General features: G+C 35.5%; 1 protein-coding gene across 4 annotated transcripts; it reads left to right on the top strand.

The window, feature by feature from the left end:
• Positions 1 to 6,466: 6,466 nt before the first annotated feature.
• LOC102909967 (prolactin-7A1-like) lies at positions 6,467 to 16,993 on the top strand. 4 transcript variants are annotated; one of them, XM_006992184.2, is made up of 7 exons: positions 6,467 to 6,556; positions 9,574 to 9,752; positions 10,530 to 10,568; positions 11,285 to 11,317; positions 12,797 to 12,904; positions 15,312 to 15,491; positions 16,660 to 16,993. In XM_006992184.2, the coding sequence occupies exons 1-7, from the start codon at positions 6,526 to 6,528 to the stop codon at positions 16,876 to 16,878; spliced, it is 789 nt and encodes a 262-aa protein (XP_006992246.1). In that variant the 5' UTR covers positions 6,467 to 6,525; the 3' UTR covers positions 16,879 to 16,993. The 4 variants fall into 4 exon arrangements, with proteins under 4 accessions (XP_006992246.1, XP_076429214.1, XP_042134689.1 ...); XM_042278755.2 differs by having other exon boundaries at positions 6,468 to 6,556; positions 9,577 to 9,752; XM_076573099.1 differs by lacking the exon at positions 11,285 to 11,317.
• The last annotated feature ends 804 nt before the right edge of the window (positions 16,994 to 17,797 follow it).

Raw genomic sequence — 17,797 nt, 5'->3', positions numbered from 1 at the left:
TAGATATGTGATATAGAAACATAGACAATAGATTGATAGATAAATAGATTATACATAATAGTTGATTTATATTTTTGGTTGTGAGCCTAGCCTTTAACAGCTGAGCCATCTCTCCAGCACGAGAATAGTTGATTTATATAGATGATATATATACATAGATAATAGTTTGATAGATAAGTAGATTATAGATAGATTAATAGATGATATACAGATAGATGCATAGATACATAGATAGATAGACAGATGTATGATAAATGGCTGAAAGATAGATTGAAGATATATAGATTAAACAATATGACTAAAACAGGATGTACCCAACAGAATAATCACAGAATTCATAAGGTAAAAGAAATAGCCCAAAGATAAACACTACAGGCATAGTAAATCTGTTCAATGAAAATGTAACAGAAAAATCTCCAAATCTAGAGATCAAAATGAAAGTCCAAACACAAGACATTTTTAGAAACTTAAATATATAATAAGAGGAAACAACTTTCCATGGTGCATTATAGGCATTTGCTTATCAGAGAAAATCTTAATTGTCTTAGAGTAAATATGTGTTCTAGAGTGTTGTTAGAAGTCATTTTATTGATTATTATGTTCTGTTAGCAGAAAAATTGTGTTTGGTTCTCCCCAAGATCCATATTTTATCAAGTCCCAGATGGAAAAATTTAATACAAGTTAAAAGAAATGGAAGAAGCACTAGAAGATGAAAAGACCTGCATGCTCATGGCTTGACAGAACTAATTTAATGAGAATGACTGTGCTACTGCAGAAGATTTTCAAGTCCAATGTAATGGTGGACAAAATTTCAATGTGTGATCTGGAGAGATTGTAAAGCAAATCTAAAATTAAAATGAAAACGAAGTGTCCCTGACATGCCAAAACAATAATAAGCAGAAGAAAGAAGCCTGGAGGTAACACAATATCTAATTTCAAGTTTTTCTATCAAACCACAATAATGAAAACTATTGAAAAAAAACTGACAAAAGAGAGAGAACAGACATTCCAGAAATAGGGTAGGTGAGATGACTTCATGGGTAAAGACAATTGTCCCTTATGCTGATGACCAGTGACCCCTGAATCCATGTGGTTTAAAGAGAAAATTGACTCCAAGAAGCCCTCCTGTGACTTCCAACTGCACATGTGTGTCATACACATGTCCACACACATGCATAAAAATAAATAAATCATAAATATTGTTAAAAATTAAGTGAGAGACTAGACAGATGGCTTAGCAGTTAAGAACATTGACTGCTTTTGCAGAGGGCCATGGTTCATTTCCCAGGCCCCACACAGCATCTCATAACTGCCTGTATCTCCATTTTCAAGTAATCCAATGGTTTTTTTTGGCATCAGGCACATATATAATCCATAGATATATATGTAGGGAATAAAACACACAGGAATAATTGTGGTGGTATTGTGTTCCCCCCCAAATATTGTGCACCCTAATAAACTTATCTGGAGTCAGAGACAGAACAACCACTAGATACAAAGGCTAGAAAATGGTGGCATTCACACCTTTAATCCTAGCATTCCAGAGGTAGAAATCCCTCTGGATCTCTGTGAGTTCAAGGCCACACTGGAAAGAGCCAGGCATGGTGACTCATGCCTTTATACCCAAGAAGTGAGCCTTTAATCCCAGCGAGTGATGGCAAAACCAGAAAAATATATAAGGTGTGAAGACCAGAAACTAGAAGCTTTTAGCTGGCTAAGGTTTCAGGCTTCAGAGCAGCACAGTTCAGCTGACATTCATTCTGGATGAGGACTCAGAGGTTTCCAGTCTGAGGAAACAAGATCAGCTGAGGAATTGGCGAGGTGAGGTAGCTGTGGCCCATTCTGTCTATCTGACCTTCCAGCATTCACCCCAATAACTGGCCTCAGGTTTGATTTTATCAATAAGACCTTCTAAGATTCCTGCTACACATAATAAAAAATAACAATAAAATAAAATAAATAAATTAAAACAAGAATACTCAAATATAAATTCACAGAGATAAAGCCATCTAATGTTTAACAAAGCAATAAAAATACATAGTGGGGGAAAATATAGGTTCTTCAATAAACGTCGTGGATAAATTTTTAAGTACATTTAGAACAATGAGTCTAGATCTATATTTCTCATTATATATAAAAAATTAATACAGAAATTCAATAGTATATAATAACATATATAACACCTGAAATCTAAAAAACAATATGACATTGAACATAGATAAAGGTAAGAACTATATAAAAAATGATTCAGTTATCAGAAATAGTACCAGTAATAAACAAGTGGTATTATATGAAATTAAATACTTTTTGCACAGAAATAAATGCAATCTGTAAAGTGAAGAAAGAACATATAGGATTTTAGAATTCATCAGATAGTGAGTAACAACTATTGATTTGCAGATAGAGAATTATACCACTTCCCCTTCCTTAACCTCCTTTGACCCTTCCCATGTACATCTGCAAAGTCCCTCTCAGATTTATGGTCTTTTGTTCTTCAATTAATATTGTTACACATGCACACATGTGTATTATGTGTGTAATATATATATATATATATATATATATATATATATATATATATATATATATATATATACTTTTGAAATTATGTTGTTAAAACTCGAGTTGTCATGCTTTCCAAATATGATATGCAGTGTACACTTTTTACTGAGAGATATTAAATTTGAGGTAGTTTGTCCTGATGGGAGACATGATACATACCACAAATGGAGACTATTACTCAAAGACATGAGATTAAGTTGAACTTAATGGTCATGGGAAATTAGAGCTTTTTATTTTTAACAAAACCCTGAACCTTTCAGCAGACAGAAATGGGTGATAAAGAAAGATGGAGCCATAGTGCTAGCATGGAGCCCGTTATCCACAGCAACCCAAGTTCTGTATGTAAAGATGTAATCATTTTCCCATTTACTGCTGGCAAGTACAGAAACGATGTTAACTTCCTGTAACAAGACAATCCTGTGGAAATGCCTCAAGACAGTGAAGAGTAATGACCCCTGGATAATGACTTTGTACAAATTCTCCCTTCCTCTACTATGATCAAAGACCCAACAAGGAAGTTTCTAAGGAAGTTTCTGGAGGCTTCTATGTAAGTGGACACAGTTTGGTGTGTCAGGGGTTGTGAGGTGACTTGACACATTGCTTCCACAATCAATAAACAGAGAGAGATAAATGCTATTGCTTTATTTCTTTTTTCTTTTTACTCAGTTTGAGTCACAGTCCATGAAATAGGGTCTCCAACATTGAAGAGAGGTCTTTTTACCACATGGCCCCCATTGTGAGAATATAGTATAGGGTAGCCACTATGGAAATTGATGTAGAAGTTCATCAAAAATATAGAAGTTGGTCTACATTATGATCCAGCTATTCAACTCCCGAGTATATACCCAAAGGACTCTATACCCTACTGAGTATATACTTCTTTATCCATGTTTATTACCATTCTATTCACAATAAACAAAAAGTGAAAATAGCTTAGACCTATCAACTAATGAATGGATAAAGAAAATGTGGTATATATGCACTATGAATTTTTAGTCAGCTCTAAAGATAATGAAATTTGAAGGAAAATGGATGTAGATGGATATAATCATTCTTAGTAAGGTAACCAAAACCCACAAGACACATGCCAAATGTTCTTTTTCACGTATGGACCCTAGATTTGATTTTTTTTTTTTTTTTTGGTTTTTCAAGACAAGGTTTCTCTGTGTAGCTTTGCGCCTTTCCTGGAACTCACTTGGTAGCCCAGGCTGGCCTTGAACTCACAGAGATCCACCTGGCTCTGCCTCCCGAGTGCTGGGATTAAAGGCGTGCGCTACCACCACCCGGCAAGATTTGAATTTTTAAAATAGATATTATTATTATTTATTATTTCTTAGTTATGTGCATATATGTTATGGGGTATAGGTATCTGCATATAAGAGAAGGTGGCTATGGAGGCCCGAAGAGTTTGATTCTCCTAGAGCTGTAGTTACAGGCAGTTTTAAGCTGTCAGAAGTAGATGCTGAGAATCAGACCCAGATCCTACAGAAGAAAAGTATATACTCTTTACCTCTATGTCATCCCTCTAGCTCCCTATCTTTGAAACTTTAAATATGGGCATTTAAATTGAAGTATCTTTAGAATTCATGAAAGAATCAAAGGTGTTGGAAATGAATGGCAAAATTTCAGGACAGAGGAGGAATAGTAAAACATGGAAAGTGTTAAGGGGAAAGAGGATTAATGGGAGGAAGACATGTTAAAAGATGTGGGGAGAAATGAGGGCAGGGGAAAGGAAGGTTAACTAAAACTAAATTCCTTTTTTTTTTTTTTTAAATTTTGGCTTTCAAGACAGGGTTTCTCTGTATAATCTTGGTGCCTGTCCTGGATCTCGCTCTGTAGACCAGGTTGGCCTCAAACTCACAGAGATCCGCCTGGTTTTGCCTCCCAAGTGCCAGGATTAAAGGTGTGCACCACTGCCGCCCAGCAAAACTAAATATTTTTTTAAAGTCCATATGGAAACCTAGTATTGTAGAAGCTAGTTGGTATTGGAATTTGGTAATTAAAGGTATGTATAAAATATTAACATACTCTTACTAAAACAATGAAAAAATCTTTTGCTTTGTTCAGTTGCTCTCTATGAATTAGAATGATGAGCGGAGCAGCTTGAGTGGGAATAACTAGTCAATTTAATTCTCTATAAGCAACTCTCATTCTCAATGAGGTATTTGACTTCATTATATTGGGGCCCATCCTGTGCTCCATGGAATAGGCAATATGGGTCGAACTCCAGATCATCCTAGTCATAGACGAAAGGGGACAAGGTCTGCTCTTTACAGCCTCATTCCTCAGAGTAATCTTGCTTCTCATGATCTTTTGACTGCCCTTTGGCCAAGTCCACTCTGTAGGTTAGATCAGTATGATGAAAAGGTCCAGTGATAGAAGAACAATGTCTACCCCAAAGGCTTTCCTGTCCTTTAAAAGGTAAGCTTAATTTACAGTTCATATGCTCAGGTATTCTTTTTTTAATTCTGGCACACAATATGATATTCAGAATAAAGTCTGACCATAGCACATTTTGTTTTTCTAGAGAAAAGTGTACTACATAATATCAGGACAAAACACTTTGCAAATATCTCCAACAGGATATACTAAATCACTTTTCATTCTTGTAGCTATATTTTCATTTCTACCCCCTCTTCCTCAGTGCCCTAAACAAATTCTGTGATTTTCATGGACCTGTTCTTCACCAAAGAACCAGCTTCTACATAACAGCCAAAGACCATCACTCCTCCTCTACTCAAAGAACTTTGGTTCTGTTCAGACCTGCTGATGATTTTTGAAAAAGTGTTTATCCATGCAATATAGACCACTAACAATGTTATGGATGCATCAATAGTAAATTTAACATACCAGAGAATGGTATAACACATGATACTGTTGCACAATAAAGAGATATCTAACTGTGACTGGAATGAAGATTCCATACTCTTGCTTTACTTTTAGATAACACCATGCTGACCACGGCTGTGAAATATCATAAAGGGACCTGCTTAGAACAAATAAATGTAATTAACAATCGAATTCTAATGTCTATAATCAATCAATTGTAATACAACTGTCATAGGTACAGCCAATTACATTCTGATTAGACTTAGGCCCAGTTCCATAGACAGAACGTATATTTATGTAGGTAACCCTGGCTGAAAATCTGTGACTTTGAATATTTTAACCTTCAACTTGAAGACCTCACATTATGCATTGTTAAGTGAAAGTACTTAGGCTACAAAAAGGAGAAAAAATCCACCAAAAGAACAACAATCACTGTAGACACACACACACACACACACACAGAGAGAGAGAGAGAGAGAGAGAGAGAGAGAGAGAGAGAGAGAGAGAGAGAGAGAGAGAGAGAGAGAGTTTACACATCTGGATTTGCACCTTTGCACCATACATTACTGGCTAATAGGCTAAGCCTATTGTGGCTAATATGCAGAAACAAACACTTTACCATATTCCCTGGATACTCCCCCCACCAAAAAAAATTACAAATGGTAAACTGTTCTGAATGAGGACTGTTTCTATGGCCTTGTGTTTCAGTGCTCAGAAACAGTGACATAAATGTGACTCTAACCAAGATACAATGACAGAAACACTTAAGTATCCAAAAAAAAAAAATCAAAGTCTGGGACATAGATATTTTGGTAGCACATGGAATTCATAAGAGCCTTTAGAGAGAAGAGAAGTCTCTAGTGATTTGCAACTTAATTTGGACCCTAATAATAGTCCCAAAATAAAGTAAAAGAGTCATATTGACTCCTTGAGTCATCATGGTCATGAGGACGTTTGTACTTCCTGAAGTTGAAAAGTCATATGGTCCTCACCTTCATTACAGATGCTACTTCTTCTTGCCCCCCAGCAGTGTGTGGCCTTGAGGGTGGTTCACTGGCCTATATATAAAGGTGGAATCTTTACTGGAGGCAGGACTGCAGTGAAACAGCCAAGCTGTGCCAGAACGCCTCAGAGATGCGACTGGCTTTCTCTCAGCCATGCTCCTGTAAGTAACTCTTTCCTTGTGTTCTTTTAAGTAAGATAAGACACTCCATTGATTTCCAAGTCCTTTGGAGAATTTACATTTTTGGTGTCGTTTTTACCCTATATAGAATGAACAGACATTTATTTGTTCATGCTTAATCAGGACAAATAAAATCAGATAAAGCTTAAAAATACTTTCTAGTCATTGCTCTAGAAAGCAAATACACTGCACATTCTTGGATCAGTGGTTGTTAAAAGGAGTCTTCATTCCAGGAAACATAGAGAAATGTCTAGAGACATTTTGAATTTTCTTAATTGAGCTAAATAGAAAAAAGTAGTTTATCAGTATCTAGTGGTAAGAGCAAGTCTTTTGCTTATACAGCCTCAGGTGACCATGGTATGAAATGATCAACATCAAAAAGTAAATTGCAGAAATTGAAACATTTGACTAGATGACGTAAAAGGAGATTTCATACTAAATTTGTAGTAACTATAGAAGGAAGAATGTACCATGTTCTGGTTTCTGGATCTCTGCTAGGAGATGCTTGACTTGAATTAACTTTATTATATTTTCCAGTGTGGGGACTTAGTGTTCAAGGGTAGTAGATAAGTATCTATACAACTTTAAAATTATCATTCAAGCAAAATATATTTCAAAAGGGATATTATGGTAATACTACCTTTTCTTCTTTATAAAATTTCTAAGTAAATGAATTGGTAGCAAACACGAACTAGATTTTATGAGATAAAAAAATCCAGTATCATTATCTCCTTGTGCTCAGGTTAAACTGTTGGCATCTTTCACTTGATAAATGGATGGACTTTACATGTACTTACTGTATACATGTATATCTACCATGAATAAAATAAATTAGTGAAAGCATCATGATTTTTGACATTTTAGTTATACAACAAGAAATAGTCTTCATGAGATAAAAGTGCACTAATTTTTATCCAATAAGAAATGGTCAATCCTAAAATCATATACAAATATTTTTATAGTGACTAGTATATATGTATTTAGTAAGGCATACATATATGCATATAAATGTGTACATATGTATATACATGTAACAACTAAAGAAAAGAAAATTGTGAATTTGAAAGAGGATAAGGCCATGTGGGAGGGTTTGAGATAAAGAGAGGAAAGAAGGAAATGATGTAATTATCATAACACTAAAGAACAAAAACAATAATTTAAAATGTATTTATCTGAATTATTTTTTTATTTTGCTTATAAATAATTGGTAATTTCATTGTATACTATATAATCTTTTCTAATGTTTTAATTGTTTTTGAATTTTTGGCTAGTGCTTTTTCCTATTAATAAATCTTACCAGTACCCTGATTTTATTTTGAACATTTTAAATTGCATTTGTCAAAGGTTCTATACAAGAGGCACTTTTTCAGATTTGTTCACTAAAAATAACAAATTCTTCAATTTGATAGTTATATGATGCTTCATCCTCTTGAAAGCATTAATTATGGGTATTCTAGAGTTCTATATTCCACCTATAAAAATGTAATTTGATAATGACACTAACATATTTTATAACCATGAAAACTCATTTCAAAGAGGTTGTTTTATAGAGTGAGGCAAATGAATAAAATAAAGATTACCAGGGCTTCCGTGATCAAACACTCAAAGGTAAAGCTTAATCTCTACAAGTAACATCTGCTGACACTGAGCCTCAAGACTGTGGATGTGTTCTCTGCAACCTAGTTAAAATTGAGAGAGCCTGGGTATGTACTGAATCATGATGCATAAGCAAAGCCCATAGTGTTGACAGTATTCCATACAACAGCTGATACAAGACATAGGGACAAATCAATTAATTCTATCAGCTTTCTCTTTCCACAAAATCGTTTGATGACATTACACAGGATCAGTCTACCCAGAGGGGTATCAGAAAGTTCAGCTTCATAGAAAAGACACTCTGAAGATTGTTGTAAAATAGCAAACTCATAGAATAATTACCATAAGATACTAAAGCCAGTCCGGAGGTGCCTTTTCATATAGGAACCCCAACATGCTCAGTGTTACATGACAGTCACTCATGTGTTTACTCTTTTCAGGCATGAAAATAAAATGGAAGCTACCACGCTAGCCTATCAAGAGCATACATTGCACACTTAGAACAACTCATATTTCTCCTTCCCATCTTCAGCAATGACTTCTGAGCCTTAGGTGTGGATTTTGTGCAGAGGAAGAGAGAATTTGCTCTGAGACTGAATCACCTAGGAATGTCAGAAGCTATACCCATAAAGTCTCACCAACATGATTGCCTAAGCATGAGTTGAATAATGACAAAAACAATAGGCATACTAACATGAATTAAGTGATGCCCAGGAGGGCTCAACCCTACACAAAGAACTATAGGCAACTAAGGCATGATGACAGTAGGAGAAATAATCTGCCCCAGGAAAAGCACACCTATCAGTTATCAACACTAAATGGTCCTCCCTGAAAATCTCACATACAAGTAACATTATACAGGTTGCCCATATATATTTCAGAATATACATACATATATCTCTATGCATGTATGAATGTACTTACCGATATGTACCTAACAACAATTAATGAGGAAAAAAGGCAATGAATTTAAAACAGAGCAAGGAGGATAGGGGGATTGGAAGGAGGAAAGGGAAGGGTAAATAATGCAACTATATTAATCTAAAAAAATAAAGGAAAAGTGATATCTTGGAGGAAGTGATAATTGAAAACCAGCATAAATTCTTCAAAATTCTTACAACACAGAACTAGAAGACAATTAATGTAAAATTCCAATAATGAAAATTTCATAATTATTTCTGATATCAATCCCAGGCTGTGGGAAGTCATCAAGTTCTGAAGTTCTGACACTATATACCTCTGCAAATATAACAATTTAATTACATTTTCACAGTGAGAGATGCTTCTTCACTACCACTGCTATACAGTATCAGATCACACAAGGGAAGGCACTGGGCAAATACGATGGAATTTCTTTTGGTAACTTTGGATGACTGAATCTGAATGGCTCTTGTTTCTGTTAGTAGGGGCCCTTCTGCTGCTGCTGGTATCAAACCTCCTTTTATGGGAGAATGTGGTCTCTGTGCCTTTGAGTAGTAATGAGACTGATGATGATCAGCTATACCTCAAGGAACTGTTTGATCATGCCTTGATACTGTCTCAGGACATCAGTAAGCTCAACACTGAAATGCGAAGGATATTTGTAAGTACTTCATTTATATCTGTTTTACTTATTTTTTTCATAAAGCAACCTCCCTGTCAAAAATTGTCCTGTACCACACTGATAATTAACATGAGCAAAATTTCCTTTACAGCTTACATAAAGATGTGTTACCAATAATGCACCTTTCTAACAATAAAATAAAACATTTATTGAAAAGTAATGTAAGAGAATGGGTTAAGTTTCCTGAAATCTCAAAGATCTTTGAAGAATTCAATGAGCTTTGTAATTTCCCCTACTTATCTTTAAATTTTCTTAAATTTCCATTTGTGGCATAAAAATCTAATGGACACATCTAGGGAAGAGCTCCAATTTCCTTACCTTGTTTCCTGGAGTCCAGTATCTGTTAGCATCATTGCTTAGCACATGACAGGAATCCAATAGAGAAGAAATGCATTACAGTGAGTCCCATTGAATGAATCAAACTAATATAAATTATGATGGTGTGTCAAGAGGAAAAGACAATCAAACAAAGAAAACAAACAACCAAACCAAACACTACCTTCTCAAACTTTTAAATGCTGGGAGTCCTTGCTTAAGGAGGTACAAAGAATGAGTTTATTCAACTAGAATGCAAGTTTAGAAAAGGAATGGTTTTCTGTTCCTAAGAACTATGTTGATCAGTCAGTATCAAGGAGGAGACAGTACGCATGGCTTTTGTATAGAAATTGGTACCCAAAGAATGTGGGGTTTTTTTGCAATAAATATGCATTTATGTTGTCTTTTAACTTACTAGTTTTTTTTCTCATCCTGTCTCAGACCATCAGTGAGTCTTCTGCAAAATTTTTTGACAAATTTGTAAGTACTTCACTTACTTCTATCTTCTTTCCCCTAAGTCTTTGTCTTAATGACTTTGCTTGAATTTAGCATGGGGAAACTTCAAATCCAAGTTCAAGTAATATACCTCCATGTGTAAAACAAAATGCTAGGAAATAGATTGTAGAATAAAAATGGGACAGCTCCAGGAAATCTCTGGTATGCAAGATTACAAGGATTTCTAAGGTTTTTCTGCTTTTTCAAAAATTGTTGTTTATTTTAAAATATTCTCACACTTGGAACACAATACCTTGATAGTTGTATCCAAGAGAGAACTCTGATCCTGTGATCTTGCTTCTATAAAGCTAGTCTCTGTTACCATCTTTACTTAGCACACTGGAGACATCTAATAGAGAAGAAGTACAGGGAAGGAACAGAATGAATCTAAACTGTGGTAATTCAAGTGGAGAAAAAGCAAATAACAACAAGATATTAGCTTCTCATAAACTCTAAATCCTGAGGATCAGGTTTGAAGTTTTCTGGAACACAAGTTTATTCACTGGGAAGGCTGTATTAGAAATAAACAGCTCTGTCTTTCTGAGGGCTTTTCAAGGTCAGTTAGGGTCATGGAGGATACAAGAGATGGCTTTAGGACAGAAATGGGTACCCAGAGAATGTCGCTTTTTCTAATAAATATGCAATCATGTCATCTCTTTACTCACTATTTTTTTTTTGCCACTCCCCTTATTTGGACTCAGCTAAGTTCGTCATCAGAGTCATCTGACAAATTCGTAAGTGCCTCACTTATTTCCACCTTTTCCTTCATGCTAATGACATTACCTGGAGTTACAAGAGAAAGTGTTAAAGACCAAGTATCAAGTAACACCTCCACAGGGATATTGTAATATTACGTTCTTGTACTATTATACAAGAAAGCCTCTGGCAATAAACAGCACAATGAGACTGGGAAAGCTGCAGGGAACCTGATTTGAAAGAAAAAAGAAAAACAGAAAAGGAAATAGAAAAAAATTATTTGTGTGATTTATACTTTATTTTACTTTTTAATTAAAACAATATTATTGTAAAGTAGAAATGTAATCATTGTGGATAGAAAAGAACTCTGATATCCAGATTTAGCTTTTAAGGAACAAGAAATATTTTCACTTAGTTCACTGCAGATACCTAAGAAGGTTGAACTGCATTTTAGTCAGTTGGGTGTAGGAAACAGAACCAATCCAAATGGAAACCATGTCAAGAGGGAGGAAAAACACTAATTGATTTTTCAGGAACTCCCAGTGTTAGGAATCCTGTTAGAGATCTCCAGTGCTAGAGGGGGCTGGTTGACAGGAAACATAGGCTCTCTCCTCCAGATCACTATATATTATCTATTCAAGGTCTGTAAACATTAAGGAGAAAAAATTATAAGACTTCAGTAGAGCAATAGGCATCAAGAGAATATGTCTCTGCATTTGCAAGAGATGTGTTATTATTGTGTTCTTACTCATAAGTTTCTCATTCTTCATTCTTTACTGACCCTCTTTCAAATTTTTAACATTCTTGGCAATCCATTAAACTTTTGCACAGTAGCTGATGATCAGATTTAAATAACAAGTTAATAATAATAAATTTAAAATATAATATTTAAGATTATACATTGATCAATATGTAAATATTTTTTATTTCATTGTTTACTATTTCCTAAAAATGATCAGTGTTTTTATATCTACTTTTGTCAAATGACACAGTTCCAATTAGGATTTATGATTAATATTGAACTGTACTGGTGTATATACTCACTTGTAATAGAAAGAAAACATACGATTTTAAAAGGCCCAGTTAAAAGACACACATCAATTTGGACATGCAGGAAGCAAGAAATTAATAAATTTAGATACAATACACCATGACACTGGGCCTAGATTCTAGAGAAAGATGATATTTAAGACATTTTATATTTACCAGTTCTGTTATTTTATAAGGCTTCCCTTTGATAAAGAAAGATTCAGGGAAAATAAAAAAATAAGAGAAGAATAAATAGAGGAAAGGGTTGAGAGGTTTGACATTCAGATGTAAAGCAAAATGAGATTACAGACCCAATTAAGAAGGAAGAGATCAAAATATTCACTTTGTTAAGTTTTTAATCTTAGATTTTATACAGATTTATTTTTTAAAAAAGCATAATCTATTGAGTGCATTAATATGTTTATTGTGGAATCATTGTCTAATTTTTCAGACACCAATTAATTGAATTTTAATTTTGATACATACAGATGTTTGAGTTTCTTGGAGGTAAGGAGTTACTGGTTAAGACTCTCACCCGCTGCCACAATTATTCCATCAAAACTCCAGAAAACGTGGACGAAGCCCAAAAGATCTCTGTAAGTCTATAGTTTGGTTTTTCAGTTAAATAGCTAAAAGAGCTGGCTTTACTTTGTCATGCTGCAGGTTTTTGTAAATACTAAAAGAGATGTGGAAACCATCCCTACATGAAAATGGAGAAGTAGGCTAACTTTGCTTTGTCATGCTGCAAATATTGTAATAGATGTGGTAACCGCGTCTGCAGGAAATAGAGTGAGAATGAACAAAGGAAAGTCATGCTAGATACCTCATAATAAATAAGCAAATGTTAAGTGATATTACAGCAGGTCCATGCATGGTCCATTAGAGGGTTTTAGTTTAATGATATCTCACTTCTAGTCTTTACTCAGTAACTACAGTAACAGCAACGTTGCTTGTCTGTTACCAGTGTATGGCTCCCCATAGCAAATCTCACATTACTGACCACCATGCTCAGTCTCCTTGATTTTCAAGACTTGTTTGATTCTACTTCTGCTTCTTATTTTCCTACTAATTCCTCCAGCTCCTATGATTTCTTCTTTGTCTTAGCTGTAAGCATGTGAACAAGGGAGTGTTATAAACATGATCTGATGCAACTGAGAATGAGCCATGCTTTCAGTTGTAATGAGAAGGTCTACATATCACTGCAGCTCTAATTTAAAACTGTTAGGATCTTTCCTTATGATTCTTTCCCATAACTTATCCTCAAATGAACTGATTTAGGCATCATGTGAAAATAATGAGGCAAAGTGAAGGAAGAAAAGTGTATCTAGGTGTGTACTCTAAGACCAGGAATTTCACAAAGTGCGTTATTGACAGTGCCGCAATTAACATTCACAAAAGCTGGATAGTGTAAGTAGACCAAGGCTTGGAAAATTTCTGGAACTTGGACCATCAACCTTCTCTGTCAGAATGAGTGTCCGGTTCCATCCAACGCAAGTCCTCACTCTTATTCATATGCAGCAATGGTCCTAGGAGAATGCCTTGCCAGGACCTTTGGACCTGGGCCTTTCCTTCATGTCTTTTTCCTCTTTCGACTGGATTTCTCTCTACTCTTTTTATTATCTCTTTAACATCTAAAGATATTAACACATGAAGCACTTTAAACCAGGAATGATTTTCATGTAAGATCCTGGAACACACTGGAAAGTCAAAATCCTATTGTTATTTCTATTCATGCTGTTATTAAGAACAATGACATCCTGTTGTTCTTTACTTATGTTCCAAAAATGTGCCACTCTGCTAGAGGCAAGGAGAGGGTTTGGTCTAGATTGAAGAAACCACACCTATTAATGCCAGGTTGGCTTCATGGAATATTTTTATAAATATCTTAAAATAACCTAAAAATAAGTATGATTTTGACCAATCTGGTTTATTTGTGTGAAGAATCTATGTTAAATGTCTAGCATTTTTTATACTGGGAGAATCTGTTTTTCCTGAATCAGAACACCTACTAAGCCCCAGAAAAATCCCTGGGTTCCCCTGGACAAGCAAAATAATGAAGTATGAAAGAGTTTACAGGGGGATCAGAGGGCAAAATCTTATATAGAAAACATGATCAATAAAATGTGTAATTGAAAATAATATATATGAATATACATACATAATTATTTTATGATGACAAATTACAGGTTAATCATTTTTTTACTTTATTAATCTTTATTATTTTTATTACCCCAAACCATTCTACCTTCCTATAAAAGTAACAAATGGATATTTAATTTGCTGGCAATGGTCGAGAGACAGCTGGGACTGACCTACTCTGGTGATGGGATGGCCAAACACTCTAATAGTTGTGCCAGAAACCCCATCCAAGGACTGAGGAATCTGGATGCAGAGATCCACGGCTAGTCCCCGGGTGGAGCACCGGAAGTCTAATTAGCGAGAAAGAGGAGGGTTTATATGAGTGAGAATTGTTGAAACCAATTATCCAACCAATTGTTGGATAAAGCACAGGGACAAATAGCCAAACGAATGGAAACACATGAACTATGAACCAAAGACTGAGGGGCCCCCAACTGGATCAGGCCCTCTGAATAGGTGAGACAGTTGATTGGCTTGATCTGTTTGGGAGGCATCTAGGCAGTGGTACCAGGTCCTGGGCTCATTGCATGAGTTAGCTGTTTGAAACCTGGGACTTATGCAGGGACACTTAGCTCAATCTGGGAGTAGGGGACTGGACCTGCCTAGACTGAGTCTACCAGGTCGATCTCAGTCCTTGGGGGAAGCTTTGCCCTGGAGGAGGTGGGAATGGAGGGTGTGCTGCGTGGAAGGGGAGGGAGACAGGAAGGGGGAGAACAAGGGAATCTGTGGCTGTTATGTAGAACTGAATGGTATTGTAAAATAAAATATAAAAAATTAAAAAAATGGATATCTTATAGAAAACCAAAACTAATTAATCCTTCTTTATTTCACTTATTAATATAATTGCTGAAACATGCTGCTTAGCTTGAAGACTTTCCGAAACTGATACTCAGTAGAGTTCGGGCTTGGAACGACACTCTTGACAACCTCCTGACCATACTTGGAAGTATGCCAGGAATGCATGATGACATCCTTTCAATAGCCAAAGACATTAGGACAAAAAATGCAGAGCTTTTTGAGCACACCAAGAGTATACTCAGCAAGGTGAGTAGTGTTCTTACTTTTACTTCCTGCATCCATGAATGATATGACTTCTACAATGGATATTAAATTTTGAAAACCTCACTTTGAAAGAACAAAATTTGACACCCAGTTTTGTAGACATTCTCAGAACTAATGGATAAACATTAAAGTATGACTTTTTCACAGTAGCATGAATAGTACCTGTAGGTCTGGACAGAGTGAAATATTCCTGACTACTTCATTAGACTCTCCTATCATGATTATACCTTGCTAACGAGCATTAATTACTAAACACAAGTCCAAGTCTATGCTCAAGTATCAAATCCTGTTCCTTCTTCTTCAGAGTCATAAAAACACAAATTTCATCTGAAGTCAATTAAATGTAAGAAAATGTGTGCATGCAACTTGCCTTTATTCCATTGGACAAAACTGATTATTTCCCTTATGTGTCAGTTATCAATTGCAAATAACTTTTTGCTTAGGGAAAGGATTTTGTGTCTGCTTCCCCTTCTCAGTTTTGGGATTTTGTCTGATTTGAACCTGTACAGGTCTTGTGCATACTATCAAAGACTGTATGAGTTTATGTGTATATCAGCCGTGGTGTTGTGTCTGGAAAACGCTGTTTCCTTGCAGTCACCTACAAGTTCAGCCTCTTACAATTTTCTCCATCCTCTTCCATGTGTATTGGATCCTTGAGGGAAGGGGTTTGATAAAGACATCCTACTTAAGGCAGAGTGGTTCAGAGTCTTCTAATCTCTGTGCACTGAATAGTTATGTACCTCTTTTTAATAACTATATACTGTAAGAAGAAATTTCTCTGACGAAGCTTGAGCAATCCTCATCTATGGGTATCACAATATTTTATTGCTATGTTCATTTAGCAGAATAATAGTAATATGTTTTACCCTAGGTCTGTGACCTATCTTGTCTCAGGTTCTAAGCCTCATTAACAGTGTCAGGTATGGGTTTCATCTTATCCAATTAAAGAGTGGATGGTTACTCCCATAACATTTTCACCATTCTTGCATCAGTATATCTTTTAGGCAGCTATCCTAAAACAGATATCATACTGCAAGAAGATTAATATTCTTATCATTTCAGTAAATGCAATTTAACATCTAGGAAGGAAAGAAAAAGCAAACACAAGCTGTGTTAATTATAACTGACTGGTTATCATTTTGGTCATCAGGTTTTTGGAACAACGGAAAATGTTGATTATACCTTCTGGTCTGGTCTTGAAGACTTTCAGTCATCTGATGAAGACTTCCGCTTTTTTGCTCTATGTAAATCATCCTACTGCTTGCATGTTGATATGAATACAGTTGACCTTTCTCTCATGCTCTTGGGGTGTGTGGTGCTTGTTGATAGTGACATCTGCTCATCCCCAAGAATTGGAGATTATTCATGATGCTGTATCCTTTTAAATAGTCTTAATTTTATACACTTTGAAGGTATACTTGAGTGTAATGTGTGCTTTTTAAAAGAAAAATAAAGTGGATATACATCAAAGTTTAAATAGAAAATTTGTTGGTATCTTTTATTCATTTAGTACTAAGTATATTAAATGCTTTAAGAGGTTTAATTGGAAATTGGAATAATTCACAATTTACTTTAGAATCACAGTAAATTAATATTAATATTGATATATTTATTAGAATCAAATAATAAAGTCACAATTATAAGTATTTCCACATTATTAAATAATAATAATAAAGGTGGAAATACCTCAAGAAAGTCATTCAGTTTGCCAGAACCCATCCTGTTGCCCCATATCATAGCTACCCAACAGGTTCTTCAAGGCCAGGACCCCCTGCACTCTGGTTCAGCTTTGTTATGTTTTCTCTCTTATCCCTAAGTCAACTGCACTCACCAGAGTCCTCAAAGAGGACCAAATAGTACTACACCCCAGGGTCCAGTCTCGTCTTAGGAGCCATGCCCATGCCTTCCCACGCTCCAGGTTTGGGCTAGGATTCACATCCTGTGTTCAATAGTAGTCCTTTTGGCACACCAGACCTTCTTCTGTCATCCTGTACCATTATCTTTTCTCTAGGTCCAGCCAGGCTGGTACACCCTTTTATCTGGCCTAGCCTGGTGAATGCCTATGCTTGTCTCCATGCTTCCTGCACTCACCTAAACCCAACAATTTAATAGACCAGAATAATTCCTAACTATGTTCTAAAACTTATCCATACAGTCACAGGTAAGTACAGCTCCTACCCCTTGTCGAAGAAACTGTTCAATCTCAAATTTCCTTCTAAATTTTGATCTCTGTATTCATAGACCAGCTGAAGCTCTCAGGCCTTATTAGAGAGTTAAGTGCATAGCAA

This window comes from Peromyscus maniculatus, chromosome 5 (genome assembly GCF_049852395.1).
Source record: "Peromyscus maniculatus bairdii isolate BWxNUB_F1_BW_parent chromosome 5, HU_Pman_BW_mat_3.1, whole genome shotgun sequence".
In the NCBI taxonomy this organism is placed as follows: Eukaryota; Metazoa; Chordata; class Mammalia; order Rodentia; family Cricetidae; genus Peromyscus; species Peromyscus maniculatus.
Note: the sequence above shows the minus strand (reverse complement) of the source record. Positions and strands in the feature narration are given on the sequence as shown.